Consider the following 27,261-nt stretch of genomic DNA (forward strand, 5'->3'; position numbering starts at 1 on the left):
TGAAGGGGCCAACCAGGGGCCGGGGCCGCCGCCGCGGCGAATCCCCGCCCGGCGCCCCCCTGAACGGCCCCAAAATGAACGGGGGGGCCGCCCCCCCCCCCTCGCCACAGGCCGCCTCGACCCTCGACCCCTGACCTCTGCCCCTGCCCCGCCGGTCACCGCCGGCCCCGCCCCCGGCCGGGCCCTCCGGTCGCTCCCCCCCCCCTCCCCGCTCCCCCCCCCCCTCCCCGGCCCCTCAGCCCAGCCCGCGCCGCCACCGCCGCGCGCCCATTGGACGGAGCCGCCTCCGCCGCAGCCAATCAGCGCCCGCGGCGGCGGCTGTATCCAGCGGAGCGCGCGAGCGTGCGGGGACCGGCGGGGCGAGGGGGCGCCTGTAGGGGACGGGCATGGGGGAGGGCTATAGGTGAGGGCTATAGGTGATGGCTATGGGTGATGGCTGTAGGTGACGGGTATGGGTGAGGGCTATGGGTGATGGCTATAGGTGATGGTTATAGGTGACGGCTATGGGTGATGGCTATGGGTGACAGCCATAGGTGACGGCCATAGGTGATGGCTATAGGTGACAGCTATGGGTACAGCTATAGGTTACAGGTACAGCTAGGGGTTACAGCTATAGGTACGGCTGTGGGTTACAGCCACAGGTTCCAGCTATGGACGCACCTATAGGTACCTCTATGGGCACCGCTATAGGTACTGCCCATAGGTACCAGCTATGGCTTCCAGTCATGGGCACCGGCTATAGGTACCGGCTATAGGTGCAGCTGTGGGGACCAGCCATGGGTTCGAGCCATGAGTGCTGCGTGCATCTCTGCATCTCGCTATAGGTACCACCAATGGGTGCATCTATAGGTACCAGCTATGGGTACAGCTATAGGTACAGGCTATGGGTGCACGTATAGGTACGTTTATAGGTGTTGGCTCTGGGTGCTGCCATAGGTACTGGCTATAGGTACACCCATAGGTCCTGCTGTGGGTACTTCCATAGGTACCGGCCAGAGGCACCGCTACAGGTATAGGTACCGCTATGGGTACATCTATAGGTACCGCTATAGGTACCTGTGGTGGGCATTTCCATAGATAACAGGCACAGGTACTGGCTGTAGGTACCGGCTATAGGTACCACTGTGGGTACATTTATAGGTGCTGCTATAGGTACCTGCTATGAGTACTTCCATAGGTACCACTGTAGGTACTGCTATAGGCACCACTACAGGCGTACATCTATAGGTACCGCTATAGGCATCGCTACAGGTGTACATCTATAGGTACTGGCTATAGGCACCACTACAGGTGTAGGAACCACTAGGGGTACATCTATAGGTACCGCTATAGGCACCTGCTACAGGTACTGGCCATAGGTACTGGCTATAGGTACTGGCTATAGGTGCCACTACAGGTGTAGGAACCGCTAGGGGTACATCTATAGGTACCGGCCATAGGTACCGGCTATAGGTACCGGCTATAGGTGCCACTACAGGTCCGGCTGTGGGTGCGGCTGTAGCTCCATCCCGCCATAGGCGCGGCTATAGGCCCCGCCATAGGCCCCGCCATAGGCCCCGCGATAGGTCCCGGCCCAGGGCCGAGCTCCCGCCGCCTTCCCCCGGCCCCGCCCCCCGGCCCGGCTCAGCCAATCACCGCGCGCCGCCGCGGCCAGAGCCGCAGCTGCCATGGAGACAGCCGGGGGGCGGGGCGGGGGACGGGACCACGCCCACTCCCTCCCCCGCCTATCGGGGCGGGGCCATGCGGGGAGCCACGCCCACCGCGGGACTGGCGGCATGGGGCGGGGGGGGACACGGGGGGACACGGGGACAGGGGGATGTGGGGGGGCAGAGGGACACGGGGGGACACGGGGGGACACGGGGACAGAGTAGCCCCGGCCAGGGCAGGCGACAGTGACCGAGGAGGGACAGACGTGAGGGAGGGGACAGCGGGACAGCCAGCCCAGCGGTGGGCCCCACCCCTCCGTCTGCCATCGCCCTTTTAAGGCCCCGCCCATTCCCGCAGCGGAAGCGGAAGCGGCTCTGACGCGCGCGGCAGGGGGTTGGAAACCGCCGGTTCCCGGCGAGGCCGCGGAGCGGAGCGGGGCGGGGGGGGCGGCGGCTCCTCCTCCAGGTGCGGCCCCGCCGCCGCCGCCGCCGCCATGGTGAGGCCCCGGCCCGGGGCGCTGGGTCGGGGGGAGGGCGGGCCCGGGTCTGCGGGGGGACGGGCAGCGGCTCCGGGGGAGCGGCTGGGCCTTGTCTGGAGGCCGGGCTGGGGCTGCGGGAGAGCGGCTGGGCCTTGTCCGGGGGACCGGGCTGGGGCTCCGGAGGGCCGGGTTGGGGCTCTGGGGGAGCGGCTGGGCCTTGTCCGGAGGCCGGGCTGGGCCTGTGGGGGACCGGGCTGGGGCTCCGGGGGAGCGGCTGGGCCTTGCCGGGAGCCGGGCTGGGCCTCCGGGCAGCGGCCTGGAGCTCCGGGGGAGCGGCTGGGCCTTGTGGGGGACCGGGCTGGGGCTCCGGGGGAGCGGCTGCGCCTCGTCGGCCGGGCTGGGCCTTCAGGGGAACGCTTGGGCCTCGCCGGAGGCCGGGCCGGGGGTCCCCGAGCCGGGCGGGGCTGCGGGCGGCCCATCCCCGCTCTCCCCCTGCCCTCAGTCGGCCGCGCTGGACCTGCGCTCCAAGGAGGAGAAGGACGCGGAGCTGGACAAGCGCATCGAGGCGCTGCGCAAGAAGAACGAGGCCCTGATCAAACGTTACCAGGTGCGGGGGGCTCGGCCCGGGGCCCCCCCCTCCTCCCCTGCCCGCTTACAGCCCCTAATCCCGGTTTAACGCCTCCCAGGAGGGGTTTAACCTTAATCGGGCCCACAGGAGGGTGTGTGGGGGGGGTTGTCCTGCCCTTCACCTCCCCGCGGGGATGTCGGGGGGGTGTTTTTCTCCCGGGGGGGGTTTTTTTCTCCCGGCTCAGCCCCGTGTCGCGGCGACAGGAGATCGAGGAGGATCGGAAGAAAGCGGAGCAGGAGGGGATCGCGGTGACAGCGCTGCGCCGCGCGCGGCCCCCCGAGCCCGAGCGGAGATGGGTGGACAAGGATCTCTCCGTCACTGTGCAGGTCACGCTCTCCCCCGGGGTGAGTCGGGGTTCAGGACGAGCCGGGGGGGCCGTGCTGAGTCTTGCTGACCCCCCCCCCCCCCAAATTTCTTTCCCTCCAGGAGAAGCGCCTGGCCAAGGACAAGAAGCCCTCGGGCACCCCGAAACCCGGGCGCGGCGCCGTTCCCCGCGGCTTGGGGCGCGCCGGTCGGTCCCCGCGGGGGGGGGAGCAGCCCCCCGAGACGCTTTGGGAGGGGGCAGTGGGGGACGGAGTGACCCCGGGGGACCGTGGCGGCCGCGGACGGCGAGCGCGGGGACGGGGGGCGGCCGGCCCGGGCCTGGGGGGTGATGCCGGCCCCGACCGAAAGTCTAAGGTGGGTTTTTGGGGGGCTGGGTGGGTGTTTTGGGGGGGGTCTTAGTGAGGTTTTTGGGGCCAAATGGCTGTTTTTGGGGGTTGGGTGAGGTTTTTAGGAGTTGGGTGGGTGTTTTGGGGGGGTCTCAGTGAGGTTTTTGGGGCCAGGTGAGGTTTTTAGGGGTTGGGTGGGTGTTTTGGGGGGTCTCAGGTTTTTAGGGGCCAAGTGGGTGTTTTTGGGACTGGGTGAGGTTTTTAGGGGTTGGGCTGGTGTTTTTTGGGGTCAGGTGAGATTTTTGGGCTTGGGTGTGTACTTTTGGGGCTAGATGAGGTTTTTGGGGGGGGCTGGGTGAGGTTTCTGAGGTTGGGGAGGTGTTTTGGGGACTTTTTTAGGCGCTGGGTGGGTGTTTTGGGGACGGGGTGGGGTTTTTTGGCGTTGAGTTGGTGGTTTTTCAGAGCCAGGTGATGTTTTTGGGGGCTGGGTGAGCTCACCCCACCCCAGGGATGTCAGGGGGGGGGTTCCCAGACGGTTTGGGGGTGCTCCCTGCCCCCGGAGGCAGCTGATTTCTCCTCGCCAGGAGTGGGAGGAGCGGCGGCGACAGAACATCAAGAAGATGAACGAGGAGATGGAGAAAATCGCCGAGTACGAGAGGAACCAGCGGGTGAGGGGGGGGGAAAGGGGCGTCAGGGGCAGCTCGGGCGGTCCCGAGTGTCCCCGTAGGGCTGATAATACCTTTTTTTTTTTGCTGTTTTTTTTCCCCGATTCAGGACGGGCTCCACGAGAAGAACCCGGTGCGTAACTTTCTGGACGACCCGCGCCGCAGCGGCCCCTTCCAGGACGCCGATCGCAAGGAGGGGAGTCGGCGGCACGTCCGCAACTGGGGGGGCCCCGACTTCGACAAGGTCAAGGCTGGGATGGAGCGAGAGAAAACCTGGCAGGGCCCCGTACGTACCCCGCTTTGTTTATTGGGGGGTTCCCAGGACGGGTTTGGGGCGGGTTTCGAGCCTGGGGGGCGCGGCTGGAGCTGCGTGTGGCCGCAGGGCCGTCGCGCCAGCGCCAAGGCGGGGGGGGTCGCTGGACATGACGCTCTCCATGACGGGCCGGGAACGCGCCGAGTACGTGCGCTGGAAGGAGGAGCGGGACCAGATCGACCGGGAGCGGCTGGCGCGGCACCGCAAACCCACCGGGCAGTGGCGGCGTGAGTGGGACGCCGAGAAATCCGACAGCATGTACGGGACGGGGGGGGCTGGGGGGGGGGCGTGGGGAGGGGCTGGGTGGTTTTTGGGGAGGGGGTTGTTGGAGACAATGGTTTGGGGCGTTGGTTTTTGGGGAGGGGTGGGTTGATTTTCGGGGAGGGTGACTTGGAGGGGTGGGTTTGATTTTTTTGGGGGGGGGTGGGTGATTTTTTTAGGGGGTGATTTTTGGAGAAGATGATTTGGGGCGTTGGGTTTTGGGGGGTGATTTTTGGGGAGGGTGAGTTTGGGGGGGGGTTGTTCGTTTTTGGGGAGGGGTTCATTGGTTTTTAGAGGGTGATTTGGGGGGGTGGGTTTGGGGATTGGTTTTTGGGGAGGGGTTGGTTGGTTTTGGGGGGGTGGGTTTGGGGATTGGTTTCTGGGGCAGGGTTGGTTGGTTTTTGAGGGGTGATTTTTGGGGAGGAGGGGGGTGATTTTTGGGGGGGGTGGTTTGTGGCGTTCCCAGTGTCACCCAGTCCCCTTCTCAGGTTCAAGGAGGGCTCAGCGGCGGCCCCCGGCTCGGATGCGAGCGGCGAGGAGGAACCCAAGCGCCCTCCCCCCAGAGCTCCCACTTTCGGGGAGTTCCTGGCCCCCCCCCGCGGCCAGCGCAGGAGGAGGGGCCGAGGCCGTGCCCCGGGCGCCGGGCCCAGGCCCTACAGGTCGGTGGGGTCGTGTCCCCCATTTGAGGGGGGGGGTGCCCCTCCCCGAGCCCCGTTTTCTGGTAGATTTTTTTTTTTTTTGCCCTCTGAGCCCCCGGGGTGTGTTTTCCTGCCCCCAGCATGCACGACAACCGCTGGGAGGAGAAGGAGCCGCCGGCGCCCGCCGCCGCCACCCCGAGCCCCCAGGTAAAACGCGGGGGCAGCGCCGGGGTGTGGGGGAGGCGGCGGGCGTTGGGGCTGGCACCCCCCAAACCCCGTTACCCGCAGGTGGAGGAAGCGCCGAGCGGGGCCCCCCCGCAGCCCCCCCACTCCCTGAGCCCCGAGGAGGATGAGGACCAGTGGGAGGACGTCAGCGAGGAGGAGGAGGAGGAGGAAGAGGAGGAGGAAGGCGGCAGCAGCGCAGCGTCGTCCATCGAGGACGAAGCACCCCGCAGTGCGTCCCCCAAAGCCCAGCGTCCCCCCCAAGGCGCCGGGCAGGCTCCCCACGTGTCCGTGCCCCCCCCCGGCGTGGCACCTGCCCCAGAGCGGGGGGCTGGCACCCCCCCGAGCCCCTTCTCCCCCCTGGGAGGCCGCCAGCCCGTCTCGGACTGGGGCGAGGAGATGGACTTGGCCTCTCCCCGCAGCAGCCTGGGGGACAGTCCCCTTCCAGGGGTCCCCAAGTCGCGAGGGGCTTCCGGAGAGACTCCAGGTAAAAGTTGGGGGGGCTCTGCCCAAATTTGGGCTTGGGGGGGGGCAGGGGGGGACACCCCCCCACACCAAACCTGGGCTGAACCCCTGGGATCTGGGGGGGACACGCACAGCCAGAGCAGCCAAACGAGGGAAAGAGCCAAAACGGGCGGGTTTAACCCTGGGTTTTTTTTTTCCCCTTTTCCCCCCAGGACTGAGCCCCGAGGAGCTGGCGGAGCCCCCCCGGGGGGCGCAGAACCCCGCAGCCCCCCCCCCACAGCACGAAGCGAGGCCCAACGCGGCGCAAGAAGTTTCGGAGAAGCCCGAGGAGGCGGCGACGGGGGACGGGGCACGAGGTGGCGAGGGGAACTTGGGGGGGCCGCACCTTGGGGGTGTCCTGTGAGTCGGGGAGGGGTTTCCCACCTCAATATTTTCTTATTTTTATGGTTTTTTTTTTCTTCAGAACCGGCGGAGGCGGCCCCCGGCACGGTGGAGATCACGGACTTCCAGCGGGTGCGTTTCCGTAAGAATTCGCCGTCTCCGGCCGCTCGCTAACGGGGAGGTGGGGGGGGGGGGGGGGGCTGAGCCCCCCCGCGCCCTCCGGGCTCTTCTCCTGCCTGCCTGTCTGTCTGTCTGTCCTTCCCGCTCGCGCTTGCCGGCTGCTGCTGCCAGACTGACCGACTCTGCCCACCAAAACACCCCGGAATTGCGGCGCTTTCGCTGCCGGCGTCTCCGCGTCGGGGATCCGGTCGCTTCCCCCCACGGTGGCGGGTGGCCGGAGGCTGGCGGGCGCTGCGCTTCCCCGGGAGGCTGCCACGTCTGTATGTCCGCTCTGTCTGTCTGTCCTGGATTAAAACATTTTTTTTATTTTTTTTTTTTCCTCTTTCCCTCAAACAAGCCCCAGGGACTGGTTTTATCCCCGGAGGATTTGGAGAGTTTGAGGGTGGGGAGGGACGAAGCTCCCGGGTCCCGGCGCTGGGGGCTGGCAGGAGGGTGCAGGCAGGGGCTGGCAGGAGGGTGCAGGCAGGGCCTGGCCCCCCCTTTCCTTGTCCTGCGAGGGGTGGGGGCAGGCAGCTGCCTTCACGCTGCCTCCTTCTTCTCTCTCTCCGACAGGACGGCCAAGCCCCCCGACGTCCGCCAGCGGCCCCTCCGTCACCCGGGTCGCTCCCGCTGTGACCGCTACGGCTTTCTAGAGACTATGAGCCGGCAGGAATAACCCGGGGGGAGGCGAGGGGGGGTGGGAAATAAAAAAATAAATCACCTACCCCCACCCCTTTGGGGAGGGGGGGGGTCCCCAAATCCCTTCTGCGCCCCCAGCGGGGAGTTGGGTCGAGCCCCGTGTCGCAGGGGGCTGGCGCTGGCGGCAGCACTCAGGGTCCCCCAAAGGGTTTGGGGGGCTCTAGCTGTGGCCCCCCCCCCCCCATTCCTGACAGCTTCAGCCCCCCACAGGGCATTTTAGGGGGGGTCCCTTTCTTCCCATGCCCTGGAGCTGGGTTGGGGGGGGTGGGCTTGAGACCCCCCCCCCACACCCACCTCGGGTTGCCTCATCCCACCGGCTCTTCGTAAAATAAACCTCCAAAAGATTTTTGCGCCTGGTCCTTGCTCCCCACTTTTGGTGCTGGGGGTCCCCCCCCCCCCCCCCTTTTCCTCACAGAGATCCCCCCCCACCCCTCTTGAGGCCCCAGAGATGGTTTGGGGGGGTCCAGTACCAACAAGGGGCTCCCCAGAAGAGTTGGAAGGGGCCGGGAAGCCGCTTCTGCCTGTTACTTATTAGGGGGTTCCTGGGTTTTGGGGGTGAAACAAGGAGCATAGGGGGCTCTGGAGGGGATTTTTGGGGTGAAACGAGGAGAGTTAAGGGCAGGAGGGCTCCTCCCTAACTCTCCTTGGGAAGTTGGGGACCAGTGGGGACCCTTAGGGTGTCCCCAGGGATTTTTGGGGACCCTCGGGGTGTCCCTGGGGACCGGCCAGAAGAGGGTGACAAGTCCCCCAGACCATGAGCCGGGCAAAGGACGCTCCGCCCTGGCCCTGACATCCCCTTTGAGCTGAAAAGGAGCCTGATACCCCTCAAAAAAAAAAAAAAAAAGCCCCATTTTGGGGTCAACACCTCATTTTCCAGCTCCGCTCGCTGTCACCGGCCCCACGCCCTCGGCTCTGCCGCAGAGGGGTCTCCTCTCACCGCCCCCCCGTGTCGTTACACCTGGAGACGGAACTTTCCCGGCCCCGCTCCCCCTCCCAGCCCATCCGGCCTCTTCTTCTTCTTTTTCTTATTTTTTTTTTTTTTTCCCCCCCGCCTTGGCGTTGCTTCCTGTTCGCTGCCATATAAAAACCCGGGCGCTGCCCCCGCTCGTCCCCGGGGAGCGCGGCCGCGGCGGGCGACGACCCAGGTGAGCACCTTGTGGGGGGGGGGGGGGGGTGTGTGCGAGGTGGCCGAGATTCACCTACCAAAAAACCCCAACCCGGCGCCGTTGTTGGGGGGAAAACGCCGGGTTTGAGGCCGTTTCCATCCTTGTGCTCGTGGCGGGATTCTCCCACCCGTGGTTGCGGCTCCGCGTTGGGCGACGGTTGGAGGCGCCGTGTCTCCTCCTTCCCCCTTTATTCCCGGGATTGGCGCTTCCCAGATCCTCCCCGTGGTTTCCTCCTTCTCCTTTTCCAGCGTTTTTTCCCCGTTTCTGGGTGCTGGGTGATGCTTTGGCCACCGCCAGGTTTCTCTTTTTTTCCCCGGGGGCTTGAGCACCGAACCCAAATCCTCCCCCCCTCGCTGTGGCGCCCACCCAGTAGGTGCTGGAGAAGCTGCCGGAGCTGCGGCTCCCCCGGTGTTTCCTCATCCAACTTCTTGCGCCACGCGGCCGAGGAAGTGGGGAAATGCCCATTTCCTTGGTGACCAGGGAGGGGGGGGGACCGTGAGGCCGAAGGTCTTTCTTGAGGAACATCTCACCGGGTTGGTTCTGGAGGTGCCGCTGCCTCTTGCGCGAGGGAAGAGGAGCGTTGGGTTGAGGTGATGATGATGGTGGACAAGGAAGAGATGTTCTATGATGAGGGCGGTGAGATGCTGGAAGGGGTTGCCCGGAGAAGTTGTGGATGCTCCATCTTCAAGGTCTTGGAGCGACCTGGTCTGGTGGAAAGTGGCCTTGGCCATGGCAAGGGGTGGGAGTGGATGGTCTTTGAAGGTCCCTTCCAACCCAAACTGTTGTGTGATGCTATGGATGGGTCTTTGAACAACCTGATCTAGTGGAAGGTGGCCTTGGCCATGGCAGGGGGTGGGACTGGATCGTCTTTGAAGGTTCCTTCAACCCAACCCATTGTGTGATGCTCTGAACGGGGCTTGGAGGGACCCGATCTAGTGGAAGATGCCCCTGCCTGTGGCAGAGTTGGACCTAGATGGTCTTTGAAGGTCCCTTCCAACCCAACCCATCTACGCTGCTCTAACGAAGTGTGGTTTCTAGGTTGGGAGCTGGTGGAGGATGGACTCCTCGATGGCCAATTACAGCTATAATTACTCCGGCTGGGGGACTACTCCTTCTACGACCTCGATGGCTACGAAGTTCCTCACAGCTACCGCGCCGTCCTGGCGCTCTACGCCCTCATCTTCCTCCTGGGCGTCTTGGGCAACGGCGCCGTCATCTGGGTCACCGGCTTCGAGCTGCGGCGCACGGTCAACGGCGTCTGGTTCCTCAACCTCTCCGTGGCCGACCTCCTCTGCTGTCTGGCCCTGCCCTTCCTGGCCCTGCCGCTGGCCCGCGACCACCACTGGCCCTTGGGTGGCTTCGCCTGCAAGCTGTTGCCCTCCCTCACCATCCTCAACATGTTCGCCAGCGTCCTCCTCCTGATGGTCATCAGCGCCGACCGTTGCGCCCTGGTGACGCGGCCGGTGTGGTGCCAAAACCACCGGACGCTGGGGCTGGCCCGGGGGGCTTGTGCGGCTGCCTGGTTCCTGGCCGCGCTCCTCACCCTCCCCTCCTTCATCTTCCGCACCACCCGCCTCGACGTCTTCTCCGAGAAGACCACCTGTGTCCTGGACTACACAGCCGTGGGGCGTCACCAGCACCTCACTGAGCTCGTCACGGCCATCACCCGCTTCGTCTGCGGCTTCCTGGTGCCCTTCGTGGCCATCACGGCCTGCTACAGCCTGCTGCTGGCCCGCGTCCACAGCAAGGGCTTTGCCCGCTCCCAGAAAGCCATCAAGCTCATCTTGGTGGTCATCATTAGCTTCTTCGTCTGCTGGTTGCCCTACCACGTCGTGGGCTTGATCCTGGCCTCCACCCCCTCTCACAGCCCCTTGTTCAAGGGCGCCCTGGAGGCCGATCCCGTCGTGGCCGGCGTCGCCTACATCAACAGCTGCATCAACCCCATCATCTACGTCGTGGTGGGCCAGGACTTCAAGGACAAGTTCCAGCGGTCGTGGCGAGCGGTGCTGCGGGGGGTGCTGAGCGACGACCCCACCAGCAGCCTGGCTGACAGCAGGATGAAGACCAAGTCCACCATGGACGACCAGAGCGTCAGCACCACCATCTGACCAGGAGCCCCAGAACCTCGCCTGAGGCCACCACCACCTCCTCCTCCTCCTCCTCTCCTGGAGGTCCCGGAGAGAGGAGATGGAGCCTCTGTCGCCCCCTTTTCCCCACCCCTTGCCCCACGGCGTGGCAGGTTGGGCAAGTTGGGTGCCCACCTGCCCCCAGGGACCTTCTCCTGGTCTCCTTGGTGGCCCACCAGGACCGAGAGGACTTTGTCCTTGCACCCAACACCACGTTTTCCTGCTTCTCCGGCCCGAGTGAACCCAATTCCCGGCTCCTCCCCTCTGTCACCCCCCCACGAGCTGTGCTGCCCCCCCCCCGCCCCTCCCAGCCCCACATCCCCACCACCCAGCGAGGTCTGAAGTTCAGGTGACCCCAAAAACTCAACCCCACCCCACTTCCCCGTCCCTGTGGCTTCCCCGTAGCCGCCTCTGACGTCGCCCATAAATATTGAAGCTCCCTCAAGTGTTGAGTAAGACCTCGGGCCCTTGCTTCTCCTTTTTGGTCTATTGGGCAAGATTTTTGCTGTCTCCGCAGATTTTTGACCTCTCAGGTGATGCAATAAATGCCGCAGCCCCTCCCCTCCCTCCCCCCCCCCCCCCCCCCCCAAGTCCTTGCCCTGGGTGCCGGACTCTGCCCCCCGGGTCTTGCTTCACCTCGTGGGGTGGTGGGAGGGGGGTGGCTGAGGTTGGGCCGGTCGTTGGCAGCCATGTGCTGCCCAGCCTGGGGGACACTTGGGGACAGTTGGGGGCAGTGGGGAGGGTTGGGGACAGGGAGGAGCAACGGGGAGGGTTGGGGACAGTTGGGCACAACGGGGATGGTTGAGGGTGGTGGGGAGAGTTGGGGATGGTTGGGGACAGTGGGGAGGGTTGGAAAGGGTTGGGGACAGTTGGGGACAATGGAGAGGGTCGAGATGGTTGGGGACAGTTGGGGACAATAGGGAGGATTGGGGACAGGGAGGAGCAACAGGGATGGTTGGGGACAGTTGGGCACAATGGGGATGGTTGAGGGTGGTGGGGAGAGTTGGGGACAATGGGGAGGGTTGGGGACAGCAGCGATGGTTGAGGATGGTGGGGATAGGGGGGAGAGTTTGGGGACAGTTGGGGACAGCAGGGAAGGTTGGGGACAGTTGGGAACAATGGGGATGGTTGGGGATGGGGGGACACAGAAGGGACAGTTGGGGACAGCGGGGCATCATGGTGATGGAAGGGGACAGTGAGGATGGGGGGGACAGTTGGGGACAGGGGGTTCACAGCAGAGATAGGTGGGGACAGAGGGGACAATTGGAGATGGGGGACACTTGGGGACAGCAGGGATGGGTGGGAATGGGGGGACACTTGGGGACAGGGGGACGCTTGGGGACAAAGGGGGACGCTTGGGGATGGGGGCTCACAGCAGGGATGGGGGGGGATGGGGGGGGACGGTTGGGGACAGAGGGAGGTCCCAGCAGTGCCCACAGCCCTGGCCCACCCTGTCGGGCAGCTCCGGGGATGCCCCGCCCCTTTCCCCGCCCCTTTCACGTAGCCACGCCCACTTCCCTACATAATATACTGTAGCCCCTCCCCAGTAGCTCCGCCCCCTTCCTGTAGCCCCGCCCATTCCACCTGCCCCCTCGTGATACCCCTCTTTCCCGTAGCACCGCCCCTTTCCCCGCCCCCTGCGCTAGCCACGCCCATTTCCACACAACCCCGCCCCCCCTTTCCCCGCCCCTTGCTTTAGCCTCGCCGCTTTCCCCGCCCCCTGCGGTAGCCCCGCCCCTTTCCCGCCCAGCGCCGGCGCTCGGGCGCCCCCTGGCGGCCTCGCTCGGCCCGTCCCGTCCCGGCGCCGGGGCCCGGTCGGTGAGTTCAGGCCCAGGCCGGGCCTTGGGCGGCGGGTTCGGGCTTGGGCGGCCCCAGGGGCGGCGGGGGAGGCAGCGGGATCGCAGCGGGGCCTGCGGGGCCCGGGGCCGGGTAGGAAAGTGGGGTCCGGGCGGGCCTGAGGCGGTTGGGAGCCGGGGCCGGGCCTTGAGGGGGGATCCCGGGAGAGCCGGGCCTTGGAGTGAGGGGCCTGAGGGCTGGGATCGGGGTGGGGGGGCCCAGGGGGCTGGAGGGGGGCGGTGGGGGGCCCAGGGGCTGTGTTGGGGTGCTCGGGGGCCCGGAGGGGCTGGAGGGGGGCGGTGGGGTCCCATGGGGTGTGTTGGGGTGCTCAGGGGTCCCAGGGGTCTGAAAGGGGGTATGTGGGGGTCCCAGGGGTCTGTGTTGGGGTGCTCGGGGGCCCGGAGGGGCTGGAGGGGGATGTGTGGGGACCCAGGGGTCTGGTTTGGGGCGCTCAGGGGGTCCCAGGAGGCTGGAGGGGGGTGCATGGGGGTCTCGGGGCGCTGAACGGGGGGTTATGTGGGGTCCTATGGGGTTGGGACAGGTTGTGGGGGTCCCAGGGGGCTGAGTTGGGGTGCTCGGGGATCCCGGGGGGCTGGGCTGGTTTGTGGGGGGTGCTGAGGGGCTGGGCAGGGCCCCGGGGGGGTCTCAGGGGTCTGAGCCGGGTTGTGGGGGGTCGCAGGGGATCGGGCTGGGCTCTAGGGGGGGGCCCGGGGCTGGTGGGATATTGGGGGCCGGGAGGAGCCTCTGGTGGTAGCGGGGGACCCCCCCAGCCCCCCGCATGAGCCGAGGCTGAGCCCAGACCCCCCCCCCGTCCCCCCCCCCAGCAGATGGCGGCCGCCGAGCTGGAGCAGGAGGCCGAGGGGTCCCGACGGGGCCTCGCGCCTCCCCCGTGGGACTGGGACTGCGCGGCCACGCGGCGCCGCCTGGAGCAGCTCTACTTCCGCGACCACGATTACCTCCGCGCCGGCTCCGACGACGTCCGCGACTTCTGGGCTTTCTTCGAGCGGCTCCGGCGTTTCCAGAACCGGAAAAACGCTGGAGAACCCCCCCCCGAGCGCCCCGACGCCACCGCGGGACCCCCCGGCCGCCGCCGCCTCGACCTGCCGCGCCGCTACGACCCCCGGTACCGCATCAACCTGTCGGTGCCGCACGCGGCCGCCGAGGCCGACGTGCCCCAAAAGCGCCTCCGGGAGTTCCGCGGCGCTTTGCTGCACTTCCTGGATTTCACCCAAAAACAAAACTTCGCCAAACTGGCCAAAATCCAACGGGAACGGGCGGCGCTGCCCATCGCCCAGTACCGCGAGCGGCTGCTGCGCGCCGTGGCCGAGAGCCAGGTGGTGGTGGTGGCCGGCGACACGGGCTGCGGGAAGTCCACGCAGGTGCCGCAGTTCCTGCTGGCGGCCGGTTATAGCCACGTGGCTTGTAGCCAGCCGCGCCGCATCGCCTGCATCTCGCTGGCCAAGCGGGTGGGCTACGAGAGCCTGAACCAGTACGGGGACGAGGTGAGGGAGGGGCCGGCGGGGGGCTGGGGGGTCCCTGCGGGTCGGTTCCGTTGGGTTCGTTGTTTTCCCGATTTTATTCAATTTTTTTCCAGTTTGGTTCCGTCTGATTCCGCTTGATTCCGTTCCCTTCCATTTGTATTCCCTTTTATTCTGTTTTATTCCATTTTATTCTATTTTATTCCATTTTATTCCATTTCATTCCATTTTATTCCATTTTTATTCCATTTTATTCCATTTCATTCTATTTTATCCCATTTTTATTCCATTTTATTCTATTTTATTCCATTTTTATTCTGACTTTATTCTGTTTTCCTCCATTTTTTCCTATTTTATTCTCTTTTATTTGAGTTTTGTTCCATTTTATTTTACTTTATCCCATTTTTATTCTGTCTTTATTCCAACTTTATTTTCTTTTCCTCCATTTTTTCCTATTCTATTTTATTTGAGTTTTATTCCATTTTCTTCCACTTTATTCCATTTTTACTCCAACTTTATTCTATTTTCCTCCATTTTTTCCAATTTTATTCTATTGGAGTTTTATTCCACTTTATTCCATTTTTACTCCCAACTTTATTGTGTTTTCCTCCATTTTTTCCTATTTTATTCTCTCTTATTGGAGTTTTATTCCACTTTATTCCATTTTTCCTCCCTCTTTTCCCATTTTACTCTCTTTGACCCGATTTTCCCTCCCTTTTCTCCCACTTCCTTCCATGTTGCCCCAACCCCATCCCGTGTCCCTCCCTTTTTCCCTCGCCCCCCCCCCGCAGGTGGGCTACCAGATCCGCTTCGAGAGCCGCCGCTCGCCGGCCACGCGGGTGCTCTTCCTGACCGAGGGGGTGCTGCTGCGGCAGGCGCAGCGCGACCCGGCGCTGCCGGGCTACCGGGTGCTCATCGCCGACGAGGTGCACGAGCGGCACCTGCACGGCGACGTCCTGCTGGGGCTCCTGCGGCGCCTCCTGCCCGCCCGCCCCGACCTCAAGCTCATCCTCATGTCGGCCACCATCAACATCCGCCTCTTCGCCCGCTACTTCGGCGACGCCCCGGTGCTGCAGGTCCCGGGGAGGCTCTTCCCCATCTCGGTGAGGACTCGGGGCGGGGGGGGGGGAGGTTTTTGGGGCGAATCCCGGCTCTCCTGAGCCCCCCTCCCGCTCCCGCAGGTCGTGTACCGGCCGGTGCCGCGGGAGGAGGCGGCGGCGGGGCCGCGGGAGCGCCTGGACCCGCTGCCCTACCTGCGGGTGCTGGAGGCCATCGACCGCGCGCACGCGCCGCAGGAGCGCGGGGACCTGCTGGTGTTCCTCAGCGGCGTGGCCGAGATCGGCGCCGTGCAGGAGGCGGCGCAGGCCTACGCCGCGCGCACCCAGCGCTGGGTCGTGCTGCCGCTGCACAGCACCCTCTCCCTCGCCGAGCAGGATAAGGTGGGCCGAGGCGGGGGGGCGGGGGGGGGCTGCGCGCTCCCCAGGACACCCCCCTGGGAGCCTCGTGTCTCTCTTGGTTCCAGGTGTTCGACGTGGCCCCTCCCGGCGTCCGTAAGTGCATCCTGGCCACCAACATCGCCGAGACCTCGGTGACGATCGACGGCGTCCGCTTCGTCCTGGATTCGGGTAAAAATCCCCCCTCGGCGCCGCTCCCCGACGGCTGCGAAAGCTGCTCCCTCCCTCCCTCCCTCCCTTCTCTGAACTTCTCCCTCCCTCCACGAAGCTTCTCCCTCCCTCCTGCCCTTCCCTGAGCTTCTCCCTCCCTCCTTCTCCCTCCAGGGAAGCTTCTCCCTCCCTCCACAAAGCTTCTCCCCTCTCTCCCACCCTTCCCTGAGCTTCTCCTTCCCTCCCTCTCCCTCCACAAAGCTTCTCCCTCCCTCCTGCTCCCTTCCCTGAGTTTCTCCCTCTCTCCTGCTCCCTCCTCAAAACTTCTCCCTCCTTCTCCCTTCCTTGAGCTTCTCCCTCCTTCCTGCTCCCTCCACAAAGCTTCTCCCTCCCTCCCTCCCTCCCTCCCATCCTTCCTTGAGCTTCTTCCTCTCTCCTTCTCCCTTCCCTGAGCTTTTCCCTCCCTCCTTCTCCCTCCCTCCCGCCCTTCCCTGACCTTCTCCCTCCCTCCTGCTCCCTCCACAAAGCTTCTCCCTCCCTCCCTCCCTCCCTCCCTCCCTCCCATCCTTCCTTGAGCTTCTTCCTCTCTCCTCCTCCCTTTCCTGAGCTTCTCCCTCCCTCCTGCTCTCTCCAGGGAAGCTTCTTCCTCTCTCCCTCCCTTCCCTGAGCTTTTCCCTCCCTCCTTCTCCCTCCCTCCCGCCCTTCCCTGACTTTCTCGCTGCCCCCTGCTCACTCCAGGGAAGGTGAAGGAGATGAGCTACGACCCCCAGGGCAAGCTGCAGCGCCTGCAGGAGTTCTGGATCAGCCGGGCCAGCGCCGAGCAGCGCAAGGGACGCGCCGGCAGGACGGGCCCTGGTGTTTGCTACCGGCTTTACGCCGAATCCGACTACGACGCCTTTGCCCCCTACCCCGTGCCGGAGATCCAGCGCGTGGCGCTCGACGCTCTGGTGCTGCAGGTGGGGTTGGGGACCCCGCTGCTCCCCCCGGGGGTCCCTTGGTGGAGATTTGGGGCGATCTCGGGGGGAAAACCCAGCCGGCCGAGGGGAGAGCGGGCTGTGGCTCGAGCCTCGGGGGCGCGGTGGCTCCTGGGGGGCTTCCTCGCCCTCCGGGCTCTTCCTGTTGTCACTGAGCCCCTTTTTTGTGCGTTTTGCGCTCAGTTGAAGAGCATGAAGCTGGGCGACCCCCGAGATTTCCCCTTCCTGGAGCCTCCTCCCGCCTCGAGCCTGGAGACGGCCCTGCGCTACCTGCAGGACCAGGGAGCCCTGGACGAGGCCGAAGACCTGACGCCCATCGGGACCCTTCTGGCCCAGCTGCCGGTGGACGTGGTGGTCGGTGAGTAATTGGGGGGGGCCCCCCCTTGAAGCAGAGCCGCGGGGGCCTCCCCTGCCTCCGCTGCCCGCCCTGCCCTCACCGCCCAGGCAAGATGCTGATCCTGGGAGCCCTTTTCGGCCTGGCCGAGCCCACCCTGAGCGTGGCGGCCACGCTGAGCGTCCCGTCTCCCTTCCTGCGCCCCGCCCACCCCAACCCCGACGGCGCCGCGGCCCGGCGGCCCCTCGAGAGCCCCCACGGCGACGCCCTGACGCTGCTCAACGTCTTCAACGAGTGGGTGCAGGTGGGAGGAGACACCTTTGGGGATTTGGGGAGACTTCTGGCGAGGGGGGGGCGGGATTTAGGGGTTGAGCCGGGTTCTCCTGGAGCAGGTGAAATCGGAACGAAGCGGCAACTCCCGGAAATGGTGTCGGCGACGGGGGCTGGAGGAGCATCGGCTTTACGAAGCCGCCAACCTGCGGCGGCAGTTTCAGGTGAGGGGGCGGCAGGATCCGGCCTCGGGGCGTTTTGTTTCCCATCGGGGGTGCTGCTGAATTCACCCCCGCGCCCCCAACCCGCGCGTTTCCCGGCCGCGGGGGCTCCACAACCTTCTCCCCCCGCCCCACCCCACCGCCTCAGGAGCTTCTTCGAGAGCAACAGCTGCTGGAGGAAACCTCGGGCGCTCCCAGCGACAGCTACAGCCGGCAGAGCCGGCACCGGGAGCGCCGCGAGCTGCGCCGGCTCTGGCGATCCCACGCCCAGAGCGAGGGGCGGAAGCGCAAAGTGCTGCGGCTGCGGGACGGGGCGGCCCCTTCCTCCGAGGAGGAGGAGGATGGTGGCTCCTGCGGGCAGGGCGAGCGCGCCATCGATATCCAGGTGACTCCCCGCGCCCCCCCGGCGCCTCCGGCGGGAGGCAGGACCCGCGCGTCCGGCTCGCTGACGGCCTCTCTGTCCTCCGCAGGACGTCAAGTTCAAGTTGCGGCACGACGTGGGGGAGCTGCAGGCCGCGTCCAGCTCGACGCTCTCCTCCTCGCAGCTCACCCTGCTCAAGCTGGTGCTGTGCCGGGGGCTCTACCCGCAGCTGGCTCTGCCCGACCCGCTCAACAGCGGCCGCCGGGACTCCGATCAGGTCCGCACCCCTCACCTGGGGGTCCCCAGCAGCCCCTCGCTCTCCCTCGACGCCCCTTTTTGCTCTCCTTGCAGATTTTTCACACCAAAACCAAGCAGGGCGTCGTGCTTCATCCCACCTCCGTCTTCGCTACCAGCCCGGAGCTGCTCCACGCCGAGGAGGCACCGGAACGCGGCGACACCAAAGGTGGGATGAACCCCCGGCCCGGAGGACTCGGCGCCGCTTCTCCTCGGCTTTTTCCGCCTCGGGGTTGGGCAGATGTGGGGCGCTGGGGGTCGGGGAGGGCTTTGGGGTTCCACCTCGGACACTTCTTGCCCCCGCAGCCCCCGCAGAGGGGCTGAGCCACCACCACCAGCTCCTCGCTTTCGTCTCGCTGCTGGAGACCAACAAACCCTACCTGGTGAACTGCGTCCGCGTGCCGGCGCTGCAGGTGAGCTCTTGGCTCTCCTCCTCTTCCTCTCCTGGCCTTCATCCCCCCCAAACTCGCGGCATTTCTCCCCCTCCAGGCTCTCCTGCTCTTCTCCCGCTCGCTGGACACCAGCGCGGACTGCGCCCGGCTGGTGGCCGACGGTTGGCTGGAGGTCACCGTCCCCGACGCCGACTCGGCCCTTCGCCTGCTCTCGGCCGCGCTGCAGCTTCGCTCCGCCTGGGAAAAACTCCTGCACCAGCTGCTGGAATATCGGGGGGAGGAACCGGGGCACCACCGGCCCAGCCCCCGGGACGTGGCCGCGCTCACCCGGGGGCTGCTGGAGTTCCTGCGGACGGAGGTGACGCCGCCGCCGCCGCCCCGCGGGCGCTTTTAAGCCGCTTTTGTCGGGTTGGAGGGGAAAAAGGAGGCGCGGGCGGGTGCGGGGGGGGGAGGCAGCTGGCGCAGCCCCCCCATATCCCCGCGGCCCCTCGCAGGTGCCGTATCGCCTGCGCCAGCTCAGCGCCCTGGAGAAACAGCACCTCTACATCGGCCCCCAAACCGTGGCCGCCGCTCCCCGGCTCCCGGGGCTCTTCCAGGGGACGGAGCTGAAGCCGGACGAGGTGAAAGGTGGCCACAGGGTGACGGATTTTCTCACCTACAACTGCCTGGCTGTGAGTGTCCCCTTCTGCCCCCCCTCCACACCCGCCCGTGACCCCCCCGGGCAGAGCCCGACCGTCCCCTCGGTGTCGCGCAGACGGACACGGATCTCTACAGCGAGTGCCTGCGCAGCTTCTGGACGTGTCCCCACTGTCACCTCCACATGCCCTTCACCCCCCTCGAGCGGGTCTGCCACGAAAGCGCCTGCCGGCCCCACGAGGGTGAGTGGACCCCCCCCAGAGGGGCTGCCACAGAGAAAAATTGGGGAGAAACGGCCTCATTTTCCCTGGGTGGCATCTCTTTGGCTGTGACAGGGGAAAATTGGGGAGAAACAGCCTCATTTTCACTGGGTGGCATCTCTGGTCAGTTGTGACAAGGAAAAATTGGGGAGAAACGGCCTGATTTTCCCTGGGTGGCATCTCTTTGGCTACAAGAAGGAAAAATTGGGGAGAAACAGCCTCATTTTCCCTGTGTGGCATCTCTGGCTACAAGAAGTTAAAATTTGGGAGAAACAGCCTGATTTTTCCCAGGGTGCCATCTCTGATTGGCTACAAGTTAAAATTTGGGGAGAATCAGCCTCATTTTCCCTGGGTGGCACCTCTGGCTACAAGAAGTTAAAATTTGGGGAGAAACAGCCTCATTTTCCCTGGGTGCCATCTTTGGCTACAGCAAGTGAAAATTTGGGGAGAAACAGCCTCATTTTCCCTGGGTGGCATCTCTGATTGGCTACAAGAAGTTAAAATTTAGGAGAATCAGCCTCATTTTCCCCTGGCTGGTCGAGGGGGGACGGAAAGCGCCCCCCGTCCTTTGGGTCCCTCCCGATCCCCGTCTCTCTCTGCGTTTCCCCGCAGCCCCCCCGGCTGAAGCCCCCGAGAGCCCGTCGCGGGGCTCGGCGCTGCACAGGTCCTACCGCTGCGACGTCTGCCAGCGGGATTTCACCTTCACCCCCACGGAAATCCTGCGGCACAAGAAGCAGCACCGGTGAGAGCGGGGGGGCTCACCGCGCCGCCCGCTGCCGGGGGGGGACCCCGAAACGGGGGGAGCCCCCTTACGCTGCCGCCTGCGTTGCTCTCGGGTGAGTCTGGCTGGATCCAGAAGGATTTTTTAGGGGTATCTGGTGGCTCCTGATGCTGTCGGTCATCGTCAGGCAGGAAAAACCTCATTTCACCCCTTTTTTTTTTAAAAAAAACCAACAAATAAATAACCTTTTGGGGCCAGAGCGTGTTGTTGGAGGTTGGGGTTCCCCTGCCCGTGCGGGTGCCCCGTTCGGTGTCTGCACCCCCACAGGACGCTGCAGGATAAAGGATTTTTCCGTGGGTTTTGGGTCTCCTGCCTGCGATGGATTTTTCCGTGGGTTTTGGGTCTCCTGCCTGCGACGCTGCCGCCGCGCCACCAGCGTGTGGCACTCCGCTACCAGAATCCTTTTCTCTCCTTTTTTCTCCCTCTATCCCATGGGAGAAGCCTGGGAGCGGCCTGTGCTGGGGTTTAACCCCCCAAAACCCCCCCTAAACCCCCCCGATATTAATAACAAGCGACTGAGGATCCCTTCGGCGGACGCTCGCTCCCGGCGCGCCCTGAACACAATTGGCGCCGGCTCCGGCGCTTTTTTGGGCTGAAAACACCTGGAGAAAGGCAAATCCAGAGCAGCCTCCACACCCACACGTGCCCCACGGAGGCAAATCGGGAATTTTGGGGCTGTCTAAACCCCTCCAAAATACATTAATTATCAGCCCGCGCGCTGCGTGAGGCCCGAGCAGGGTGATTGGCGAAGCCCCGTCTAATGAAAGCGATTTGACGGTATTTTTGGGACATGTTGCATTTTTTTCACCGGGCGGAGGAAATAATAAATAAGTGGAGTTTAACCAGGTGAGGAGCTGCTCCGGGACGGGACTTTTACATTTTTTAAGGCCTGTGCAGAATTTTCCAGCCCTAAATGACGCGGCAGAGGGGAAAATAACAAAGGGGGCAGGACGCTGGGCGCATCCTCATCCCCCTTTTTGTCTTTTTTTTAAAATCGATTTTCTCCCCCTTTTGAGGTTTTTTTCCCCCCCTTTCTCCTCCCAGCTCGCGCCCTTCGTGACTCCACCCCCCCCCGCCTGCCCTTCTTGATTGGGTTTATCTGCAATTAATTAGCACAGGTGATTCCCGGCTGGGGGTGTCGCAGCGCTTGCGGGTAATTAATTAAGCGGGTGGTTCGTTGAGGAGATTATTTGGGTCGGGGGGTGGGGGGGGAGGGTCCTAATTTAGGCTTTAGCTCAGCGCCGTCCCGCTTTCGGGGTGCGGGGGGGGGGCATCTCCCCCAGTTTAGCATCTCCTGGAGTCCCCGTTGCTATGGCGACGAGGAGGGGTAGGAGATGCTCCTGCCATGGCAACAGGGATCTGGCTTTGCTGGTTTTGGCTACAGGAGCCCCAATTCTTTGTGCCCCCCCCATTTCATTGAGCGATGGAGGGTGAATTCCAGCCCGGCTGATGTTTCTGGAAGCCAAATCCTGCTCCACGTGCCTGAAATGCTTTGAAAATCGCAATTTTTCCCCCCAAAAAAAGCTAGGCTTTGCTTTCTGCGACGCCCACGGCGGTTTGGTCCCTGGGGGGCGCGGGGGAGGTTTGGCTTCACCCCGGGGCCACCCACAACCCGCCCAGACCCCTCCCCCTCAGGTTGTAATTAATCAAATTTAATATTCTCACCTTAATAAGAAAAGCCCAACAGCCCTCGGCGATAATCCTCAGGGATCGTGAAGCATAAACCAGCTCCGGCTGGTGACCTCCCTCCTGAAAAACCCCGCAATCTCGCTCTTTATTTTTAATTTTTTCAATTTATTTTTTATTTATTTTATTTTTTTTTTAATGCAGCAGCAAAGCCGCGTTGCGTTTCAACAGAACAGAAAAATTAAATAAGGCCGCCGCACCCGTAAAGAAGCAGGATTAATTTTCTTCACTAACGAAATTCAAGTCTGAGGCGGGAGAAAAGCTGGATTTTTCATCAAGTTCCCCCAAAATTTCCATCCCCGTGGGAACCCCGGGGGGGTTTGGGAGCGGCTCGGGCCGCGCTTGCAGCCCGGTTTTGCTCCCCGAGCCGGCGGCTGGAGGCTGGTCTAAGCTCCGGGGGGGTCAATCCTGGCTCTGGTCCTGGTCCCCACCATCAGTAATGCCCCTCGTTAACGCCCGGCCATCATTAACCCTCGCTAATTAGCCACAGCGAGGGCTCCCAGCGGCCACCAGTTGCCCACCAGCGCCGCGTCCTCGCCGCGACGGTGGCGAAGGGTCCGAGCGCGTCGCGGAGCCGCCGCAAAACCGGAGCTTTAAACTGCGGTTTGAGAAGTTTTAAAAGTAGGAAAAAAATCTTTTTTTTTTTAAAAAAAAAAGCCGCTGGAGGTGCTGCTCTTCGCCTCGCCTCAGCCCGAGCCTCTCACGGCCGGTGGCTAATTACCCTGCCAGCTAATTACTTCCACGTTTCCTTTCTAGGCTGAATTTCTGAGCTTCAATTCCCACCAACCGCCCCTCGAGCGTTTTGCCTTTTCTGGATAAAATCTGGGTCATATCGAGAGCCAAGAACCCCCCGTCACCCCCCTCCCACCCCTTTAATTAGCGACGGGAGAAGTTTGACGAGCTAGGGAAAAAAAGAAAAAAAAAAAATCACAAGGGCTGGGCGCTCCCAAGGGAAGCGTAACGCTTAAACCAAAAAATTAAAAAAAATTTAAAAAATTAACATTTTTTTGCTTTGCGAATGACGGCGTCTTCCCAGCGCCGGCGAGCAGAGAGGGTTTGGTTTGTTTTTTTTTTAATTAAATCTCAATTAGCGCCCACCAAGCAATTACCCAGCCACCCTCTTCAACCCCAGCGGATGACCTCGGTTGTTCTGGGCAATTTTTTATTATTATTATTATTATTATTATTGTTATTATTCTTTTCCCAGAGGTTGAGGCAAGCGTGTTAACCTCGAATTGAAACCAACTGCGTGTTGTTTGGGAATAATTAAATTAATTGCTCGAGAGGTCAAGTGGGAAGGGGGGGCCTGTACTTTGTAAAAATTAATTTGGGGCGGGGAGGAGTATGGAAAAAAAAAAACCAACCCTCTTCCAGCTCAATTCTGCCAATTTTGTGCCAGCAATGAACTGGAAGCAGGGCTTTTTTTCTTTCTTTTTTTTTTTTCTCCAAAAGAAAAGGGATTTGAGTCACTTGGCCCTGGAAAACCCTCTGGGTTTGGGCTTTGGGCCTGCAGGGAGCAGCCTCTCCCTCTTCGATGGAAGCTCCCAGCCGCTTTCCGCTCTATTAAAATGCTGAAAATCGGGCAAAATCCAAGGATCCTGCTCCTTCCCGTGCACTGTGACCCACCCCAGAGGGGCGAAGGCTCCCCAAAAGTCCCAAAATTGCCTTATCAGGCAGGAGATAAGAATGGTTATTCTTATGGGAGTGATCCCACCCCGTCCCCATCTCCCACCCCATCCCCATCTCCCACCCCATCCCATCTCCCACCCCATCCCCATCTCCCACCCCGTCCCCATCTCCCACCCCGTCCCCATCTCCCACCCCATCCCATCTCCCACCCCATCCCCATCTCCCACCCCATCCCCATCTCCCACCCCATCCCATCTCCCACCCCGTCCCCATCTCCCACCCCGTCCCCATCTCCCACCCCATCCCATCTCCCACCCCGTCCCCATCTCCCACCCCATCCCCATCTCCCACCCCATCCCCATCTCCCACCCCATCCCATCTCCCACCCCATCCCCATCTCCCACCCCATCCCGTCTCCCACCCCGTCCCCATCTCCCACCCGCGCGGCGCCGGGGCGATGCCGGCGTGTCAGGTGGTGATTTTATTCCCATTTTCCTGCCTCTGTGACACAGACTCTCTCCCTGCTTGACAGCTCAGCTGGCTCCAAAGCGCCTGTTTATGCAGCTGGAGAAGGAGGGAAGACGGGCAGGTGGGGGAGCAGCTACTGCCAGCAGCAACAGGAGCCAGAAAAAGCCGTATTTTATACCGAATCCGTGTGTTTGTGTGCGTCTGCAGCCAGACTCTCACCTCTCGTCGCCGCATCCTCCACCGGCTCCCGGCGTCCCCTTTGCGGAGCAAACTCTTTGCTGCGGAAATCCGCCCAGTTCCCGCCCCCCAAAATGGGTCTGGGTTTGCCAAAACGCCTCGGCCCTGAGTCCAGAATCGCCGCCTCCGGATTAATGACTGACTCCTCGTTTATGGGGTGGGCGGGAGCTTTGGAAGCAGCTGGTCGACGTCCCTGGGGTTGGGGGCGACGGAGAAACGCAAGACGTTGCCGTCGGGAGGTCCCTGTCGCAGCGGGATGGGGAGCAGGTCGGGTCACGGGGGGGTTGTCGTCATCCCACGCGCTGACTTCACCCGGGTCCAGTGTTTTTCCAGGGCTGACCCACTGCCAGGCCCCCAAAATCCACTTTTGGTGCAAAAAGAAGCTCAGGGAAGACCTTGGGAGCTGAACACTCCCAAAAAAAGGAGGAATGGGGGAAAAACCCCCCCCCGGAACCAAACCATCTTTCTGGCTGTTACGGACCAAGCAATTAATTCCTCTGGTCAGGGTGGTCTTGGGGACGGTGCCGGGCAGGATCCTGCCGCTCGTCCCCGCGCCCCAGCCCGGACTCTGCAGCCACAACCCCCCCCCAGGCACGGGCACCCCATTTCCCTGCAGACCACGAGCCGGAGGGGACCTGGGGGTCCCCCCGAGGCGTCCTGACGCTCAGATGAGCCCCAGGAGGGTCACGCTGGGCGTCGTTTCCAGCTCCGGAGAGGAGCTTTTCCTCCTCAAAGAGCCGGGATTCATCCAAAAATCAGCCTTGCGGGCTCCGAAACGCTGCCAGAACCAAGTTTTCTTGTTTTAACACGACCCTTCGCCGCTCGCCCACCCCTCAGAGCCCCTCTAGAAGCGTTTCTCTGGGGGGCTGGATCCCGCTCTCTCCTCTCCTCGCAGGATTTGGATTCCCCCACCTTGTGCCGGCTGCCCCGTAACTCCCCGCAGAACCACTTCCCAGATCTCTGCTGAACAATCGTTACGCCTCATTAGCCTTTTAGTCCTTTTTTATTTTTCCCTTTCCTTCCTTTAATCCAGCTGCTCCACGCGCTGTCGGAAAGAGGATCCTGCTTCTGGCGTGAATTTTGCTTGTTGTGCCGGGGGGGGAGATTTCCTTGGGAAAAGCCCCCCCCAGACTCGGGGGTCTCGCTCGGCGCACGGGGACGCGCGCTGGGTTCTGGTGACGTCTCAGCCCACCCCCGCTCCTCTTTGCCTCCCTCTGCCCTCGCGGCAACGCCAGGGAATGGTCCCAGCATCCCTTTTTCTGCACCCTGCTTTGGCTCTTGCAGCTGCAAAAAGCTTTTACTGTCCCCTCTGACGAGCTCCAACTGGATGCAAAATAATTCTGGGCAGCCTGAATTTTTTATTTATTTTTCCCCCCGACATTGCAGAATGATTAATTCCCTCCTCTCTTGGCCTCGGTCACCCAAAATGACAATTTTTCCCCTGCGCATCCCGTTCCTCACAGGAACACAACTCTTTTCCCGAGACCAGCAGCAAGGATGGACCCGCTCCCCGCCCCCCCACCCCCCCGAGCTCCCAGGGCCGTTGTCCTCCTCGTCCCGACGCCGCTATCGATCGCGCCGCTGCCTCGGGGATTTATTTTTGCAGCCCGGCGTCGGCAGGCGAACGGGATTGATGGGCCGGAGCTGACTGATCTGCGCTCGCGAAGCAAAACGGAGGGAAACGGCACCTTTGCCTCCCTCGATTTCAATTAGAGGGAAATTTTCTCCTCCGAGATGCTTCTGGAGGAGAGGCTCCATCTTTCAGCCCCCCTCTTCATCACCCTCGGCCAGGAGCAAACAGGCTGTTGACGGGCTCCTGGCGGCGTCCAGCTGCTCCCCCAGCGATGACGGGAAGGGGATGGTGGAGAGATGAGGGGGTTCTCCTCAAGGTCATGCTGGGTCTACGGGGGAAGGACTTTCCCACCACCCCCAAGAGCGTGTCAGCACAAGTCATTGGCTCTTTGATTCGAGGACATTAGATATTTCCGGACTTTTTTTTTTTTACCAGACATGCTGCCTCTCGCTGCCCTCACCAAGTCTTCTCTCTCCGATGTCCCCTCTCTGCTCCACCCGGGTGGGATGAGCCCACCCCGCCCAGCAGAGCAAATCCCAGGCTGAGCCTCTCCTTATGCCTTGTACATTAGTTTGTATTCTCCTCCTGATAGTTTCGTGGAGCCCGGCTGCTCTCTGAATAATAACGACGGTAGAAATAAGGTAAGAGGAGGAAACAAGTCTGGGCTCAAAGCCGCCAGGAGCAGGCGGACATTTTTCATGGCTCTGACACGCCAAATTAATGCCGCAGCTCAACAAACCCCGGCGATGGGGAGGGAAGTTTGCAGAACAGAAAAACAAGCCAAATAAAAGTATTACGGTGAGCAGCGAGGGGGAGCGGTGGCTTGGGCGAGACGTCGCTCCCCGGTGCCTTTTCCAAAGAGCCTTTGGATGTACAAATGAATCCGCCGGTAATATTCCTCATGGTCTTGCAGAAAGCTCGTTAGGAGGCTAACGAGGGGCCCAGGCTTGGAGTATGATTCAAGAGTAATTACATATTCTCCCTCGTGGTTTTTTTTTTTGAGGTGAAACCAGGAGAGCTCACATGCAGCAGCAGCCTCCAGACTTTTTTCATCAAAAATCTCCTTTTTTTTTTTTTCTCTCAGCTTAACAGAATCACCTTTTCCTACGAAAGGTCACGCAGCTCCGTGACGGCGCAAGGCTCACATCAGCTCCCTGGTCGCATACAGACCGAGGGGCAGAAGCCTCCCCTGGGAGCTACACGGCATTTACGCTCCTCTTCCTCACCCCAAACCCATCCAATTTATGGAGATGACCCAGGAAAACTAATACCCGCCCCTGGCATTTATCAGTTCGCGCGACAGAGTCAAGCATCTTCCTGCTCCGCCAAAAGGGCAAATACCAAGTTGCTGATTAAAATCCTAAAGTCTTTTCCACTAAAAAACAGAAGATTGAGTTCTTCAGGTCCTGTTTCTTCAAGAGAACCTCCTCCCCTCCTCCCCACCTCCTTCTCCTCGGTGCTACTGCCACAGAAAGGCGATACGGCAGCAGTTCGCGGTCTGTGAGGACACCGAGTGGAAAACTGGCACCTCCTGAAGTTCAACAAGGAGAAGTGCCAAGTCCTGCCCCCGGGGAGGAACAACCCCACGGCACCAGCCGATACTGGGGGTCACCTGGCTGGAGAGCAGCTGGGCAGAGAAGGACCCGGGGGTGCTGGTGGACACCAAGTTGACCACGAGCCCTCGCTGCAAAGGACAACGGTGTCCTGGGCAAAATGTGGCCAGAAAGTT

General features: G+C 62.7%; 2 protein-coding genes across 6 annotated transcripts; both read left to right on the forward strand.

Annotated features, from left to right (window-relative positions):
• The first annotated feature begins 1,958 nt into the window (after positions 1 to 1,958).
• Positions 1,959 to 10,956, forward strand: CCDC9 (coiled-coil domain containing 9). The gene is given in 14 exon segments (XM_074810049.1): positions 1,959 to 2,143; positions 2,628 to 2,732; positions 2,957 to 3,097; positions 3,180 to 3,431; positions 3,988 to 4,071; positions 4,178 to 4,354; positions 4,451 to 4,608; positions 5,131 to 5,301; positions 5,421 to 5,487; positions 5,569 to 5,989; positions 6,180 to 6,323; positions 6,431 to 6,480; positions 9,411 to 9,471; positions 9,474 to 10,956. Coding segments are annotated over 14 exon segments (2,841 nt in total). The 5' UTR covers positions 1,959 to 2,140; the 3' UTR covers positions 10,481 to 10,956.
• A 1,251-nt stretch (positions 10,957 to 12,207) lies between these two features.
• On the forward strand, positions 12,208 to 24,738 carry DHX34 (DExH-box helicase 34). Of its 5 annotated transcripts, XR_012621227.1 has the most exons (18): positions 12,208 to 12,316; positions 13,159 to 13,836; positions 14,604 to 14,915; positions 14,994 to 15,251; positions 15,335 to 15,437; positions 16,155 to 16,372; positions 16,574 to 16,748; positions 16,840 to 17,028; positions 17,117 to 17,218; positions 17,364 to 17,600; positions 17,686 to 17,853; positions 17,928 to 18,039; positions 18,177 to 18,283; positions 18,360 to 18,620; positions 18,757 to 18,933; positions 19,017 to 19,140; positions 19,771 to 19,994; positions 23,792 to 24,738. XR_012621227.1 is itself a non-coding variant. In XM_074810035.1 (17 exons), the coding sequence occupies exons 2-17, from the start codon at positions 13,162 to 13,164 to the stop codon at positions 19,902 to 19,904; spliced, it is 3,357 nt and encodes a 1,118-aa protein (XP_074666136.1). In that variant the 5' UTR covers positions 12,208 to 12,316; positions 13,159 to 13,161; the 3' UTR covers positions 19,905 to 20,136. The 5 variants fall into 5 exon arrangements, 4 of the variants coding, with proteins under 4 accessions (XP_074666136.1, XP_074666138.1, XP_074666137.1 ...); XM_074810035.1 differs by lacking the exon at positions 23,792 to 24,738 and having other exon boundaries at positions 16,835 to 17,028; positions 19,771 to 20,136; XM_074810037.1 differs by lacking the exon at positions 23,792 to 24,738 and having other exon boundaries at positions 19,771 to 20,136.
• Positions 24,739 to 27,261: the final 2,523 nt, after the last annotated feature.

This window comes from Strix aluco, chromosome 33, assembly GCF_031877795.1.
Source record: "Strix aluco isolate bStrAlu1 chromosome 33, bStrAlu1.hap1, whole genome shotgun sequence".
Lineage (NCBI taxonomy): Eukaryota > Metazoa > Chordata > Aves > Strigiformes > Strigidae > Strix > Strix aluco.